Here is a 14536-nt window from a genome sequence, read left to right as displayed (position 1 = left end):
ATTTTGGGCACAAATTTATGTCTTGACTATGTCCCAAATTGTTTGATGGGATTCATGTCGGGCGATCGGTGTGGCCAAACCAATAGCTCAAATTGTCCAGAATGTTCTTCGGACCAATTGTGAACAACTCTGGCCCAACATGGCTCATTTTTCATCTGTAAAAATTCCATTTGGTGAGAACACGAAGTCCATGAATGGCTGCAAATGTTCTCCAAGTAGCCAAACATAACCATTCCAGTCAATGATCAGTTTAGTTGGACCAGAGGACCCAATTATTCCATGAGAGCACAGCCCACACCATTATGGAGCCAACACCAGCTTGCTTGTTGACAACTAGGATCCATGGGCTTCGTGGGGTCTTTGCCACACTCAAACCCTACCATCAGCTCTTACCAACTAAAATCGGGACTCATCTGATCAGGCCATGGTTTTCCAGTCATCTAGGGTCCAAGCAGGTTTTGTCATGCTGCTAACAAAGGCACTCGCGTCCGTCATCTGCTGCTGATGCCCATGAACACCAAATTTCGCCGTACTGCCCTAAAGGATACATTTATCGTACGTCCCACCTGTATTTCTGTGGTTATTTCATGCAGTGTTGCTTGTCTGTTAGCACTCACAACTCTACACAAACACTGTTGCTATCAGCCATTAAGTAAAAGCCGTCAGCCACTGCATTGCCCATGGTGAGAGGTAATGACTGAAATTTAGTATTCTGGCACATTCTTGACACTGTGGGTGATTGGTTGGTTTGGGGGATGAAAGGGACCAGACTGCTACGGTCATCGGTCCCATTTTCCAAAGACAAAGAACATCCACAGAGAATAAAAACGAGGAACAGAATAGATCACAGACGATACAGAACAAGAGAAACGGAGACAAGGACAAGACAAAACGAACTAAAACCACACAGAGTGTGACAGTGGTTGGCCGACCATAGAAATAAAAAAGGAAAAGCCAACCACTTAGAAACACATTAAAAGATCAGTTTAAAATCATAGGCCAAAGGCCAGAATCAAAACAAAAAATAAAACAGAAACACTCAGATGAAAGAATAAAAACTCCCTGCCCTAATAAAACGTAAAACTAAGGCAGCCATAACAGGGTCATCGGATAAAACGGCAGGGAGCGTATCAGGCAGCGCAAATGTCTGCCTGACCACAGCTAAAAGGGGGCAGGCCAACAGAATGTGGGCCACCGTCAAAGCCGCCCCGCAGCGACATACAGGAGGGTCCTCCCGGCGCAGTAAATAACTGTGTGTTAGCCGGGAGTGGCCAATACGGAGCCGACAAAGGACGACTGAGTCCCTGCGGTTGGCTCGCATGGAGGACCGCCACACAGTCGTCGTCTCCTTAATGGCACGGAGTTTATTGGGTGTAATCCGATCGCGCCATTCAGCGTCCCAAAGCGCAAAAACTTTTCGGCGGAGGACCGCCCGCAAATCAGCCTCTGGGAGGCCAACATCCAGAGATGGTTTACTCGTGGCCTCTTTCGCCAGGCGGTCAACATGTTCATTGCCCGGGATACCGACATGACCGGGGGTCCACACAAAGACCACAGAGCGGCCGCAACGCGCAAGAGTATGCAGGGACTCATGGATAGCCATCACCAGACGAGAACGAGGAAAACACTGGTCGAGAGCTCGTAAACCGCTCAGGGAATCGCTACAGATAACGAAGGACTCACCTGAGCAGGAGCGGATATACTCTAGGGCTCTAAAGATGGCGACTAGCTCAGCAGTGTAAACGCTGCAGCCAGCCGCCAAGGACCGTTGTTCGGAATGGTCCCCTAGAGTTAGCGCATACCCGACACGACCAGCAACCATCGAACCGTCGGTGTAAACAATTCCAGAGCCCTGATACGTGGCCAGGATGGAATAAAAGCGGCAGCGGAAGGCCTCTGGAGGGACCGAGTCCTTCGAGCCCTGTGTCAAGTCGAGCCGAAGGCAAGGGTGAGGAACACACCACGGGGGTGTACGCAGAGGCGCCCGGAAAGGAGGTGGAACAGGGAAAAACCCAAGCCCACAGAGAAGCTCCTTGACGCGTACGGCGATCGGACAACCCGACCGGGGCCGACGGTCTGGCAGATGGACGACTGACTGCGGGAACAGGACACGATAATTTGGATGCCCGGGCAAGCTTAGAACATGGGCCGCATAAGCGGCCAGCAAACGTTGGCGCCGGAACCGCAGTGGAGGTACACCTGCCTCCACTAGTACACTGTCCACAGGGCTGGTGCGGAAAGCACCAGTGGCAAGGCGTATCCCGCTGTGGAGAATTGGGTCCAGCACCCGCAACGCAGATGGGGATGCTGAGCCATAAGCTAGGCACCCATAAACCAGGCGGGACTGGATTAACGCCTGGTAGAGCCGCAACAGGGTAGAGCGGTCGGCGCCCCAGTGGGTGTGGCTCAAGCATCTCAGAGCGTTTAGATGCCGCCAACACGTCTGTTTAAGCTGCCGGATATGAGGCAGCCAAGTCAACCGGGCATCGAAAACCACCCCCAAAAACCTGTGGGTTTCCACCACAGCAAGGAGTTCGTCGCCAAGATAAAGCCGCGGCTCAGGATGGACTGTTCGGCGCCGGCAGAAATGCATAACGCGGGTCTTGGCTGCCGAAAACTGAAACCCATGCTCTACAGCCCAAGACTGCGCCTTACGGATAGCGCCCTGTAGCTGACGTTCAACAGCTGCAATGCCAGTAGAGCTGTAATAAAGGCAGAAGTCGTCAGCATACAGGGAAGCAGAGACAGAATTTCCCACGGCCGCAGCGAGCCCGTTAATGGCTATTAAAAACAGGCAGACACTTAAAACAGAACCCTGTGGCACACCGTTCTCCTGGACGTGGGTGGAACTATAGGAGGCTGCGACTTGCACGCGGAAGGTACGATACGACAGGAAATTGCGGATAAAGATCGGCAGAGGGCCCCGAAGACCCCATCCATGAAGCGTAGAAAGGATGTGATGACGCCATGTCGTATCGTACGCCTTCCGCATGTCGAAAAAGACAGCGACCAGGTGCTGACGGCGGGCAAAGGCAGTACGGACGGCCGACTCCAGGCTCACCAGATTGTCGGCGGCGGAGCGGCCTTTCCGGAACCCACCCTGAGACGGAGCCAGAAGGCCCCGAGACTCCAGTACCCAATTTAAGCGCCGGCTCACCATCCGTTCAAGCAACTTGCAAAGAACGTTGGTGAGACTAATGGGACGGTAGCTGTCCACCTCCAGAGGGTTCTTTCCAGGTTTCAAAATGGGGATGACAATACTTTCCCGCCATTGCGACGGAAACTCGCCCTCGACCCAGAGACGGTTGTAAAGGTCGAGGAGGCGTCGCTTGCAGTCCACTGAAAGGTGTTTCAGCATCTGACAGTGGATGCGATCTGGCCCGGGAGCGGTATCAGGGCAAGCGGCAAGGGCACTCTGAAATTCCCACTCACTGAATGGAGCGTTGTAGGGTTCAGAAGCGTCGGTGCGAAAAGAAAGGCTCCGACGTTCCATCCGCTCTTTAATGGAGCGGAAGGCCTGGGGGTAATTCGCAGAAGCGGAACTCATAGCAAAATGCTCTGCTAAGCGGTTTGCAATGACGTCGGAGTCAGTACAAACTGCTCCATTCAGTGAGAGCGCAGGGACGCTGGCAGGGATCCGATAGCCGTAGACGCGTCGAATCTTGGCCCAGACCTGCGAAGGAGTGACATGGAGGCCAATGGTGGACACATACCGCTCCCAGCACTCCTTCTTGCCTTGGCGGATAAGGAGGCGGGCCCGCGCACGCAGCCGTTTGAAGGCGATAAGGTGGTCTAAGGAGGGATGTCGCTTGTGACGCTGGAGCGCCCGCCGGCGATCTTTAATCGCTTCAGCGATCTCAGGCGACCACCAAGGCACAGCCTTCCGCCGAGGGGACCCAGAAGAACGGGGAATGGCAGATTCGGCGGCAGTAACGATGCCGGTGGTGACCGATTGAACCACCGCATCAATGTCATCACTAGAGAGAGGCTCAATAGCGGCAGTGGAGGAGAACAAGTCCCAGTCAGCCTTATTCATAGCCCATCTGCTAGGGCGCCCAGAAGAGTGACGCTGTGGTAGTGACAGAAAGATCGGAAAGTGGTCACTACCACACAGGTCGTCATGCACACTCCATTGGAGAGACGGTAAGAGGCTAGGGCTACATATTGAAAGGTCAATGGCGGAGTATGTGCCATGCGCCACACTGAAGTGTGTGAAGGCACCATCATTTAAAATCGAGAGATCGAGCTGCGACAATAAATGTTCAACGATGGCGCCTCGACCTGTTGCCACTGACCCACCCCACAGAGGGTTATGGGCGTTGAAGTCGCCCAATAGCAAGAAAGGTGGCGGCAATTGGGCTATCAGCGCAGCCAGGACATGCTGCGAGACATCACCATCCGGTGGAAGGTAAAGACTGCAGACGGTAACAGCCTGTGGCGTCCACACCCGAACAGCGACAGCCTCTAAAGGTGTGTGGAGAGGGACAGACTCGCTGTGCAGAGTGTGAAGGACATAGAGGCAGACGCCACCCGACACCCTTTCATACGCTGCCCTGTTCTTATAATAACCCCGATAGCCACGGAGGGCGGGAGTTCGCATTGCTGGAAACCAAGTTTCCTGAAGAGCTATGCAGAAGAAAGGGTGACGGCTGATAAGTTGTTGGAGCTCAGCTAGATGGTGGAAAAAACCGCCGCAGTTCCACTGGAGGATGATATTGTCCATGGCTGAGAAAGGCGTGAAAGGACTGGGAAGGCAATTTACGCCGCTTGTTCACTCACTGCCACCGATTCAGTACCCGTACGAGAGGCATCCATGGCGTCTGAGGGACCAGCGAGATCAAGGTCCTCAGCGGACGCTAGAATCTCGACTGCATCCTCAGACGCAGAGCGCGAAAGGTGCGGTGGGGTTGGCGCCACCGCAAGTTCTGTGGCCTTAGAGGTCTTTCTCTTGGACTTCTCTCGCTGAACCTTGGGTTGCACCGGCTGGGAAGGCTTCACCGATTCAGCCTCCGGGACAGAGGAGGATCGTGAAGCCCTACGCCCGGCCGCTGGTGAGGACTTATGCCACTGGCGGCCGTCATCCTTCCCGCTGGTGGAACCCTGGGAAGGGAGGGTCCCAAGGGAACTCTTACGGGCGAGAGTAGCCGAAGAAGGTAGACGCTTCTCCGGCTGAGAAGCGGGGACGGACGTCCCCGACGGGTGGGAGGAGGTTGCTCCTGAGGTAGGTGGTGCAGGAGCAACCGGTTGGGTAGAGCCCCCCACAGGCAAGGGGGCAGGAGGAGTCGTACTGCTTATCGAGCTGGCTGGAAGTCTCGAAACTGATGGGGCTAGCACAGTTGTCGTAGCAGCTGCATAAGAAGATGTCATTCTCACAGGATGGAGTCTGTCATATTTCCTTTTGGCCTCAGTATAGCTCAGCCGGTCCAGGGTCTTATATTCCATAATTTTGCGCTCTTTCTGAAAGACTTTGCAGTCAGGCGAGCAAGGTGAATGGTGCTCCCCGCAGTTGACACAGATGGGAGGCGGGGCACATGGAGTATCGGGATGAGATGGGCGTCCGCAATCTCGACATGTGAGGCTGGAAGTGCAGCGGGAAGACATATGGCCGAACTTCCAGCACTTGAAGCACCGCATCGGGGGAGGGATATAGGGCTTGACATCACATCGGTAGACCATCACCTTGACCTTTTCCGGTAACGTATCACCCTCGAAGGCCAAGATGAAGGCACCGGTAGCAACCTGATTGTCCCTCGGACCCCGATGAACGCGCCGGACGAAATGAACACCTCTACGTTCTAAGTTGGCGCGCAGCTCGTCATCAGACTGCAAAAGGAGGTCCCTATGGAAAATAACACCCTGGACCATATTTAAGCTCTTATGTGGAGTAATAGTAACGTTAACATCCCCCAACTTGTCACAAGCAAGTAACCTGCGTGACTGGGCGGAGGATGCCGTTTGTATCAGTACTGAGCCAGAGCGCATTTTAGACAAGCCCTCCACCTCCCCAAACTTGTCCTCTAAATGCTCGACGAAGAACTGAGGCTTTGTGGAGAGAAAAGACTCCCCATCAGCTCTCGTACAAACCAAGAATCGGGGCGAATAACTATTACCTCCATCCTGAGACTTACGCTCCTCCCACGGCGTGGCCAGAGAGGGGAACGTTTTCGGATTGTACTTTTCAGCATTAAATTGAGCCCGAGAACGCTTAGAGACTGCTGGCGGCTGGCCGCCAGCGAGAGATGATGTACCACGCTTCATTGCGGGTCATCCGCCCTGATGCCACCTACTCCGACCAAGGGCCCTCCCCACGGGCGCCACCCAGCCGCAGCAATAGCCACCTGGCAGGATGTCCATTGCCGGGAGTCCTGATGCCCCAGGGAGACGGGCATCTACTCCTTGGCATACGTGGGGAGTTAACGGCGCAGGCATCAGTAGAGCGATCCCTGTGTTGTCAGGGGGCTACAACCAAGAGGGTACATGGCGGCCCCACCACAACGGACTGGCTACCGTGCTGGATCTTAGGTGCAAAACTGTCCAAGGTCGTCGTCGCAGTTAAAAGAAACACTGCAGAGTGCAGCGTGGGAATCGCATCCAGGGACGTATCCTCGCCCAAGAGATGGAAAACGAGCGGAACACTATTGCAACGACGAAAAAGCCGGCTAAAGGTCTCAATGCACGACGGATACAGTGCACCACGTAAGGCGCCCTTCCCCAATTGGCTCGCTCTTCGGAATAATTTAGAAAGATGGAGGTCAAACCCGAGAGGGGACCATCACATAAGGCCGAAACATGTGAGACTCCTTTTAGTCGCCTCTTACGACAGGCAGGAAGACCGCGGGCCTATTCTAACCCCCGAACCCGCAGGGGGACACTGTGGGTGATGAAATACCAAATTTCCCAACAAGTTCCAAAATGGAATATCCTGTGCATCTAGCTCCAACTACCATTCAGCGTTTTAAGTCTTAATGCAGCCATGATCATGTCGGAAACCTTGTCACACAAATCATCTGAGTACAAATGACAGCTCAGCCAAGGTACTGCCCTTTTCTATATACCACCCTCTGTATCTGTACATATCACTATCCCAGAACTTTTGCTCACTCAATGTAGCTTCAAATAGCTCTATTTTCTGCATACAAATATCTAAAATGTAACCAATTTCCAGTTACTAGCATTGCACATCACCAGATGAAGCCCAATTTGGGCAGATAATGTGTGTAAAAACATGTTTGCAACCAAAAAAAGTGCACAAACACAATGAAGCATCAGTATGTTCAATGCTCTAGTACTACGTCAATTGTGGGTGGTTGGATGGTCTATACAAGACACATGCTGTGTAATGCAATGTAGGACTTTACCATGGACCTATCGGCTTAGAACAAAGAAACACGAACATTTGTCAACTCATTACAATTCAAAAGTTGGTGCAATTTGGACACTTTAATATGGCAGTTTTAGGTAGCAAGTGTTTTGAACTGTGATTGCTCCAAGTAACAGTAGAGGTCAAGCCTGAACCACCTCATTTACGACACAGCCAACCTCAGCAAGCAACTGTGCAATAGTCATTAATGAATTCCGTGCGTTGCACTTTGCACAGCGTTTTCTTTTATTATTTTGAAATAAGTGCATAGACTAATCCAGATCCATCACAGATTTCAACTACGACTTTCACCACACCATAAGGTATCAGGAATCCCTATAACCAGGTGTCAGTTCTGCTTTCGCAGAAACACAGAACACGGATGTAGGCTGGCTGCCCTGGTGCCCTGCAAGACAGAGGCGGGACTTGTAACCATGCACTTTTCCTCTCCTCTCCCCTCTGAGAGTCTTAAATCTAGTTTGTTTACACTTGAGGCCGACTGCCCGTTTATAGTGTCCATACTTTGGAGTATAGCAACAGGCAAACAAAATCTGTGTATGTTTTTTGTATTTCTATGGTAAGCATCTTGTCCAATCTCCCTGTTGCATTGGTAACAGGTTTAACTGCCCATGAAGGATTGAAATCAATGTTCTCTATATCTCGTAATTACCAAACTGGGTGCAAAAATAAAAGTAATGTTGAGGAACATCTTAAATCAAAGAAGCAGTCTGTTCACTGCAGGAAGGTGCTGATGCTTATTAGCAGAAACACTCCTTTGTTCAAAGTCTTAAATAGTGCCACAAGATGAAAACCAGCGTAGTAGTTCACTATTAACCCTTCACTGCTGCAAACATATACACACATCCTGCTATGCCATTTCCTCTGGAGCTGTGGATGTGTATGTGTGTGCTGCTTAGGTTTTGCTAGAATGCTTTGGACATCTGTATGCATCCTGATTCACTGACCTCTCACTGCTGTGGACAACATACTTCCACGCCTCAGTGAATCAAAAAGTTTCAAGTGTTTATCATACAATGTATGTGACTCATTTGGAAAATAAATAAATAAATAAATAAATATTTTAATACCTTCAATCACTTTATGAGATATGACTATTTTTATGACTACACGATTCACGATGCGCAAGGACGTGAATAGGCACTTCACGCACGACTGTCCATTGGATATAAAACCCAATAACTCTAATACGGAATGTCATAATTCTGCTCTCAATTTTAAATACATTTTTGCACCTTATCTACATTTCAGTCACTGGAATGTACAAGTTAAAAATCAACCACATGTGAAGTTTACACGTATTTTTACCTCTGCAAACTCTTTAAAATCGTGCAATGTTTTACTGAATTTGATGCAGCACAGTAAGTATGATGAATAACAAAAAGAAATTCAGTTCCTTATCAAGTGAAGATATCAGACTGTATTTTGACTGCAGCACTGTTGGTGAGAGAAGTAGGAAACAAAGCTGACAGCAAGATGGAAACATTTACAGACTAGAACAGAGACAGATATTGTCCTGAAATCTAAATATTCTCCACATTTGATGGACAACATTGGCGACATCTTAGCAATACGATGGCAACTACCTGCAAAAGACTGCACCAACGACAATATTGCAAAGCAGCTGTACCACAAAACTGATGTCTACAGCAGCCACACTTTTGTGGACAAATATTGCCATAAAATATGGTCCACGTAAAGACCCCTTATGAGGCTATCACTAACATTACTAATTTTTCTCCTCAAATAAAGAACACTGGAGATACACTGACTGGAAAAACTGCAACACCAAAGAACATGGGTCATTTAACTGATAAGTGAGGTGCCAGGTAATTGATTACTGTAGGACCAAATGAAACACACATTACAGTAAAGGTTGCCCAAACTGTCACATCAATACACAGTATATTGGCGGCAACACAGATTTGTATTCTCACATACATCAACTCACACAGGCACTGGTTACTTTACCCTGCAGAAACACCAATATGAAAGTGAGTTGTAACTGATAACCCCACCATACCACTAAGCGTGGAATGGGACCTCGGCATTGAGGGCAAGTTCACTCTGGAATAAGCAGCTCACGAAGTATACAAATGGTTCAAATGGCTCTAAGCACTATGGGACTTAACATCTGAGGTTATCAGTCCCCTAGACTTAGAACTACTTAAGCCTAACTAACCTAAGGACATCACACACATCAATGCCCGAGGCAGGATCAAACCTGCGACCGTAGCAGTTCTGGACTGAAGTGCCTAGAATCGCTCGGCCACAGCGGCCGGCACCAAATATACACCATACATGGTTACATCCATCGTTCACATTCAGACAGAACCTACTCTCATCACTGAAGACAACAGACTGCCATTCCACTCTCCAGTCAACTCTTTCACACCATCACAGTAGTAATGCTTGGTGGTGTCGTGGCGTCACTGGGAATATGGCCAGAGGCATACATGATTTTAACCCTCTGCAAGCAAACAGCTCCCAATGATCCCTGATTATGCAGCAGAGCCAACATGTGCCCTGATTTCATTCCTGGATGACATGCAGTTGGCTACCGCTGCTTGTATAATGCTCTGATCTTGACATGCATCTGTACTATGCAGATATCCACAAACTGGTCCACAGGTGTGGGAATGTTCCACAGGCCACTACTGACAGCAGTGACACACTGCCAATCCACTGCGCCCTAATGTGTGTAGCAATCCATCAATTTGTCCATTCAGGTTCCCAAAGGCCAACAATGCAACCCTGCCAAATAGTTTAAGCTGTTCAACAGCAGTACATACCCATCGGTGGCACACTGTTGTACCCCAGAATGAATATTGCACACTGTGTTCACCTCTAAACGTAGCACAGCTACTGCCTGCAGAGTCAAAACAAAAGTGCACAGACAGACCTCCCGATCACCTATGATGTAACAAATTAACTGCTAACACTACAAGCCCTCAAGATGCACATATTATACCCTGGTGCTGCTGAACAGCCCTTGAGGGTGTTGGCCCCCCACCCCAATGCCAGCAGTGTATTATTAATGACAAAGGTGCCATTTCCATCAACATTCTTTTCTCAGAAAACTTGAAATTTCCACACAAAATAGACTGATTTAAGAAATGAGGTTAGCACATTGTCATGTTCTGACATGAAATTCATTTAGTATGAATCTAGGGATCTGCCACGAAAATTCAAATACTGTTGCTCAGCTTTCATACATTTGTTCTGTACAGTGACGTAAAATCGTTTGAGTGAAACGTCACATTTGGTATAAAGGCCCACCATTCTCATCAACAACAAAACATTTTGACATGCCCACAATGACAAGTAATTACAAAAAAAAAAAACTGACAGTACTTTGAAAATTGTATCCCTGTCACAAATTAGTTGCAAACTGGAACCTCACAGTCTCTCTACTTTCCTTGGCAACATCTCAAATGAGATTAAAAAACTACATGGGATTCAATATAGTTAATGAAATGAAAGTCTAGTTTCTTTCTGACCTCAGTCTTAACATTACTCCATACTATGCTAACACATTAATTTCATCAGAAAACTGATACTATATAATTTATGACTTTTAAAACTTACGATAAGTTGAATTTGAAGTTAAACTGCCACGTTGTGTATGCACCACCAGGTGTCTTGCCATTCTCGTCTAGAAACGTCAACCCCAATTGGATAATCCGTAACAGATCAACATTGCAGCGTAGCAATTGATATTGATAGTCTGCTGTGCTGCGGAATTCGCCAATTGGTCGTGCCACAACACCAGGGAACTCAGTATCCTGGGGAAAAAAACTCCCATTCATCAATTGTCAATAAGCATCGTCATTACTAATGTAAGGTTTATCACAATAAAAGATCTTTATGCAGCATTTGTGTTTCACAGACAATTTGTTAGACATAATGAAACTATTTCTACTCCTTTGTTTTGGACAAAATTTCTTCTAGAAGATTGCTTAACGGTATGCATTTATAAAGCACTCGCTACTATCGATTTGAGGCAAAACATTCAATTCAAGGTGCTTACAGATTACTTTGATTTACCACAAAAAAATTCAAGCTTGCTCTTATCAAAAACACATTTTTTTTTAAATCAGACATATAATATTGCGAATATTAATAAAATATATCAGTACAAGTATGGCAATAGAACAGTCTTGCACTTTTAACAAACAATCACATTACATAACGTAGCATAGCAACTCGCCAAGCAGCAGCAAGACGGAACACACAAAAGTTAAGGAAATGTGCAAGCTTTCGGAGCCAGTGGCTCCTTCTTCTGGCAGATGCGCTGAAGGGGAAAGTAGAGGGATGGAACAAAAGGACTGGTGAGTTTTAGAACAGCACAGAGTTATGGAAAAGTTGCCCAGAGCCCTGGCTCAGGGTAGACTTAACAGACAGGATGAGGACTTCTCAATAACCTTGGCTTTCTTCCAGATGCTAAACGAGTTGGCTGGTTTCTATACAACTGTTCAAAATTCTAGTACCGTTGCTTTGTTTTCGTTCCAAAACGTTTATTTAATCATTAAGGACTGTGGCTTCCTGATCTTTGCTCTACGTAATTGACTTGTTTCATTAGTCTGTGTTGAAGGCATGAAAGATATTAGTGGTTCGCCTTCATTCCTAGTTATTTTTGAGTTTAAGTTTGGAATAATAGAAGTACAGTTTCAGGTCTGAGAAGACACACACGAACTGTGCTGGGAATTATTAAATGAAATGGTATTTCTAAATATCCCTCCTTTTATTAAAACTTGTGAGGCTGATGAAGCACGCAGATGTTGTACCGAAGCAGGTGGATCCTTATGCTCATCTTCCCCCTACAATTATTTTTTGTGAATATTTTCAATATTGTGATTTATATGGCACCTGTACCTAAAATATCAAATATTGACTCAGGGCTTAACCAAATTAACTTTATTGTGTATTACATTCTTTTGATTATTTAAAATTCATTAGTGTGACAAGAATGAGATTTTCACTCTGCAGCAGAGTGCGCGCTGATATGAAACTTCCTGGCAGATTAAAACTGTGTGCTGGACCGAGAGTCGAACTCGGGACCTTTGCCTTTCGCAAGCAAGAGCACTTGCCCGCGAAAGGCAAAGATCCCGAGTTCGCGTCTCGGTCCGGCACACAGTTTTAATCTGCCAGGAAGTTTCATTAGTGTGACCAGTTTACCGGAAAAATAAACAATCACAAAACACCAGTAACCTACAACTCCATTAGCACTATTCATATGTAAACATATATCCAATTAATAAAGAGGGAGAGGGAGAGGGTAAGGAGTCATTCCAATCCCGGGAGCGGAAAGACTTACCTTAGGGGGAAAAAAGGACAGGTATACACTCGCACACACACACATATCCATCCGCATATACACAGACACAAGCAGACTGACATCTCTGCCCAAACTCTTTGCCTTTACAAATGTCTGCTTGTGTCTGTGTATATGCGGATGGATATGTGTGTGTGTGTGTGTGCGCGAGTGTATACCTGTCCTTTTTTCCCCCTAAGGTAAGTCTTTCCGCTCCCGGGATTGGAATGACTCCTTACCCTCTCCCTTAAAACCCATATCCTTTTGTCTTTCCTTCTCCTTCCCTCTTTCCTGACGAGGCAACCGTTGGTTGCGAAAGCTAGAATTTTGTGTGTATATTTGTGTTTGTTTGTGTGTCTATCGACCTGCCAGCGCTTTTGTTTGGTAAGTCTCATCATCTTTCATTTTAAATATATTTTTCCCACGTGGAATGTTTCCCTCTATTATATCCAATTAATAATGTAGATATAGTAGATGAAAAAGGCCATGTCAATAACTATAGCATTTATAAAGCTAATGATGAAAACATGTTAGAAACTTATGCAATCATTTAGTTTCTAAGTAATTAGCTTCTTCAGTTAAAACAATGTTACTGGATTAGAATTCCATACTTTGGCAAACTAGCCAGTATAATTCAACAGAAATTATCATTGTATCTAAAACTCATTTTTCAAACAAAGCTTCTTCCATTATTCGGTTACTCAGAAAAGTAAATCTTTAACTGTCATTTACAAAAATACAGTAAACAAAAACAGCTAACTTTAGTTTTAATTATTGAAAACTTTAAAGAGTAATGTCGAAAGCCACTTTATGTAAGTCTGTGGTGTCTTAGAAAGCAGCAACACCTATGTCTGAAAATCTAAGATAATTTACTGCAGACAATTTTTTACAATTTACTAATCAGAAAATGTACTGCAATTAACTTAAATTTCAGGTCTGGGAATACGCTCCACGTTTCAGTGCCCCCCCCCCCCCCCCTCCGCCCTCCCAAGTACACACAATTCCAATTCACTCCGGCAAACAATACACAAATGTTAATAGGCGATGTTTTGGTTGCAATGGAGTCCAAAACCTAAAGACATACAGAGACACAATAGTTTGAAACATGTTTCCTCTAAGGAGATTACAAAAAAAACTGTCACAAAAATCTTTTGATTCTTCCAGTTATATGTGGGCTGCAGATTATTGAAATCTCATGCTGACTTTACAGAACAAGCTTGTAACTATTGCTGCCATCACTCAATAATTCAAGTTGACGGGAAGTACAGAATGTCAACACAGTAAGGCTACACAAGAAATTCAAAGCTGTAGAAGCATGTATAACTATGGAAAAGTTATATGCCACCTATAGAAAAATTAACATGATCTTTGGAAAAACCAAAAGCAACTCCATGACTATTAAGAGTTCAGATGGCAACCTCATACTAAGCAAGGAAGGGAAGGATGCTAGATGGAAAGGATATGCAGAAGAGCTACGGAAAGGAAACAAAAGCAATATTATGTACGGGGAGGAGGAATTTGACAGAGCTCTGATGACCTAAGTAGAAACAAGTCCCTTGGAGTTTATGACATTTTCTCAGAATTGTTGAGATCGTTCGGACAAGCCAGACATGATAAAACTATTCCTGCTGATGTGTGTCAGTTTAACAAGTTATGGTTGTGAAATACTGACAAAAAATATTTCAGAAGAATCGAAAAATTGGTAGAAGCTAACCCTGGGAAGGATCTGTTTGGAACATATGAAGCAATAATGACCCTACAACTCATCTTAGAAGGTAAAACATTCCGAACATTTGATAATTTAGAGAAAGCTTTTGAAAATGTTGACCGGCATACACTCTTTG

The 14536-nt window shown here is 46.5% G+C and overlaps 1 protein-coding gene across 7 annotated transcripts in view; it reads right to left on the bottom strand.

The window, feature by feature from the left end:
• LOC126175054 (CCR4-NOT transcription complex subunit 7) overlaps positions 1-14536 on the bottom strand; it is a 119553-nt gene that overhangs the window by 67365 nt on the left and 37652 nt on the right. For all 7 annotated transcript variants that reach the window (XM_049921567.1, XM_049921570.1, XM_049921573.1 and 4 more), the window contains one exon: positions 10967-11163. In XM_049921567.1, the coding sequence (XP_049777524.1) occupies positions 10967-11163 (197 nt within the window). The remainder of the gene's footprint in view (positions 1-10966; positions 11164-14536) is intronic.

The sequence above is a fragment of the Schistocerca cancellata genome, chromosome 3, assembly GCF_023864275.1.
Source record: "Schistocerca cancellata isolate TAMUIC-IGC-003103 chromosome 3, iqSchCanc2.1, whole genome shotgun sequence".
Classification (NCBI taxonomy): Eukaryota; Metazoa; Arthropoda; class Insecta; order Orthoptera; family Acrididae; genus Schistocerca; species Schistocerca cancellata.
Note: the sequence above shows the minus strand (reverse complement) of the source record. Positions and strands in the feature narration are given on the sequence as shown.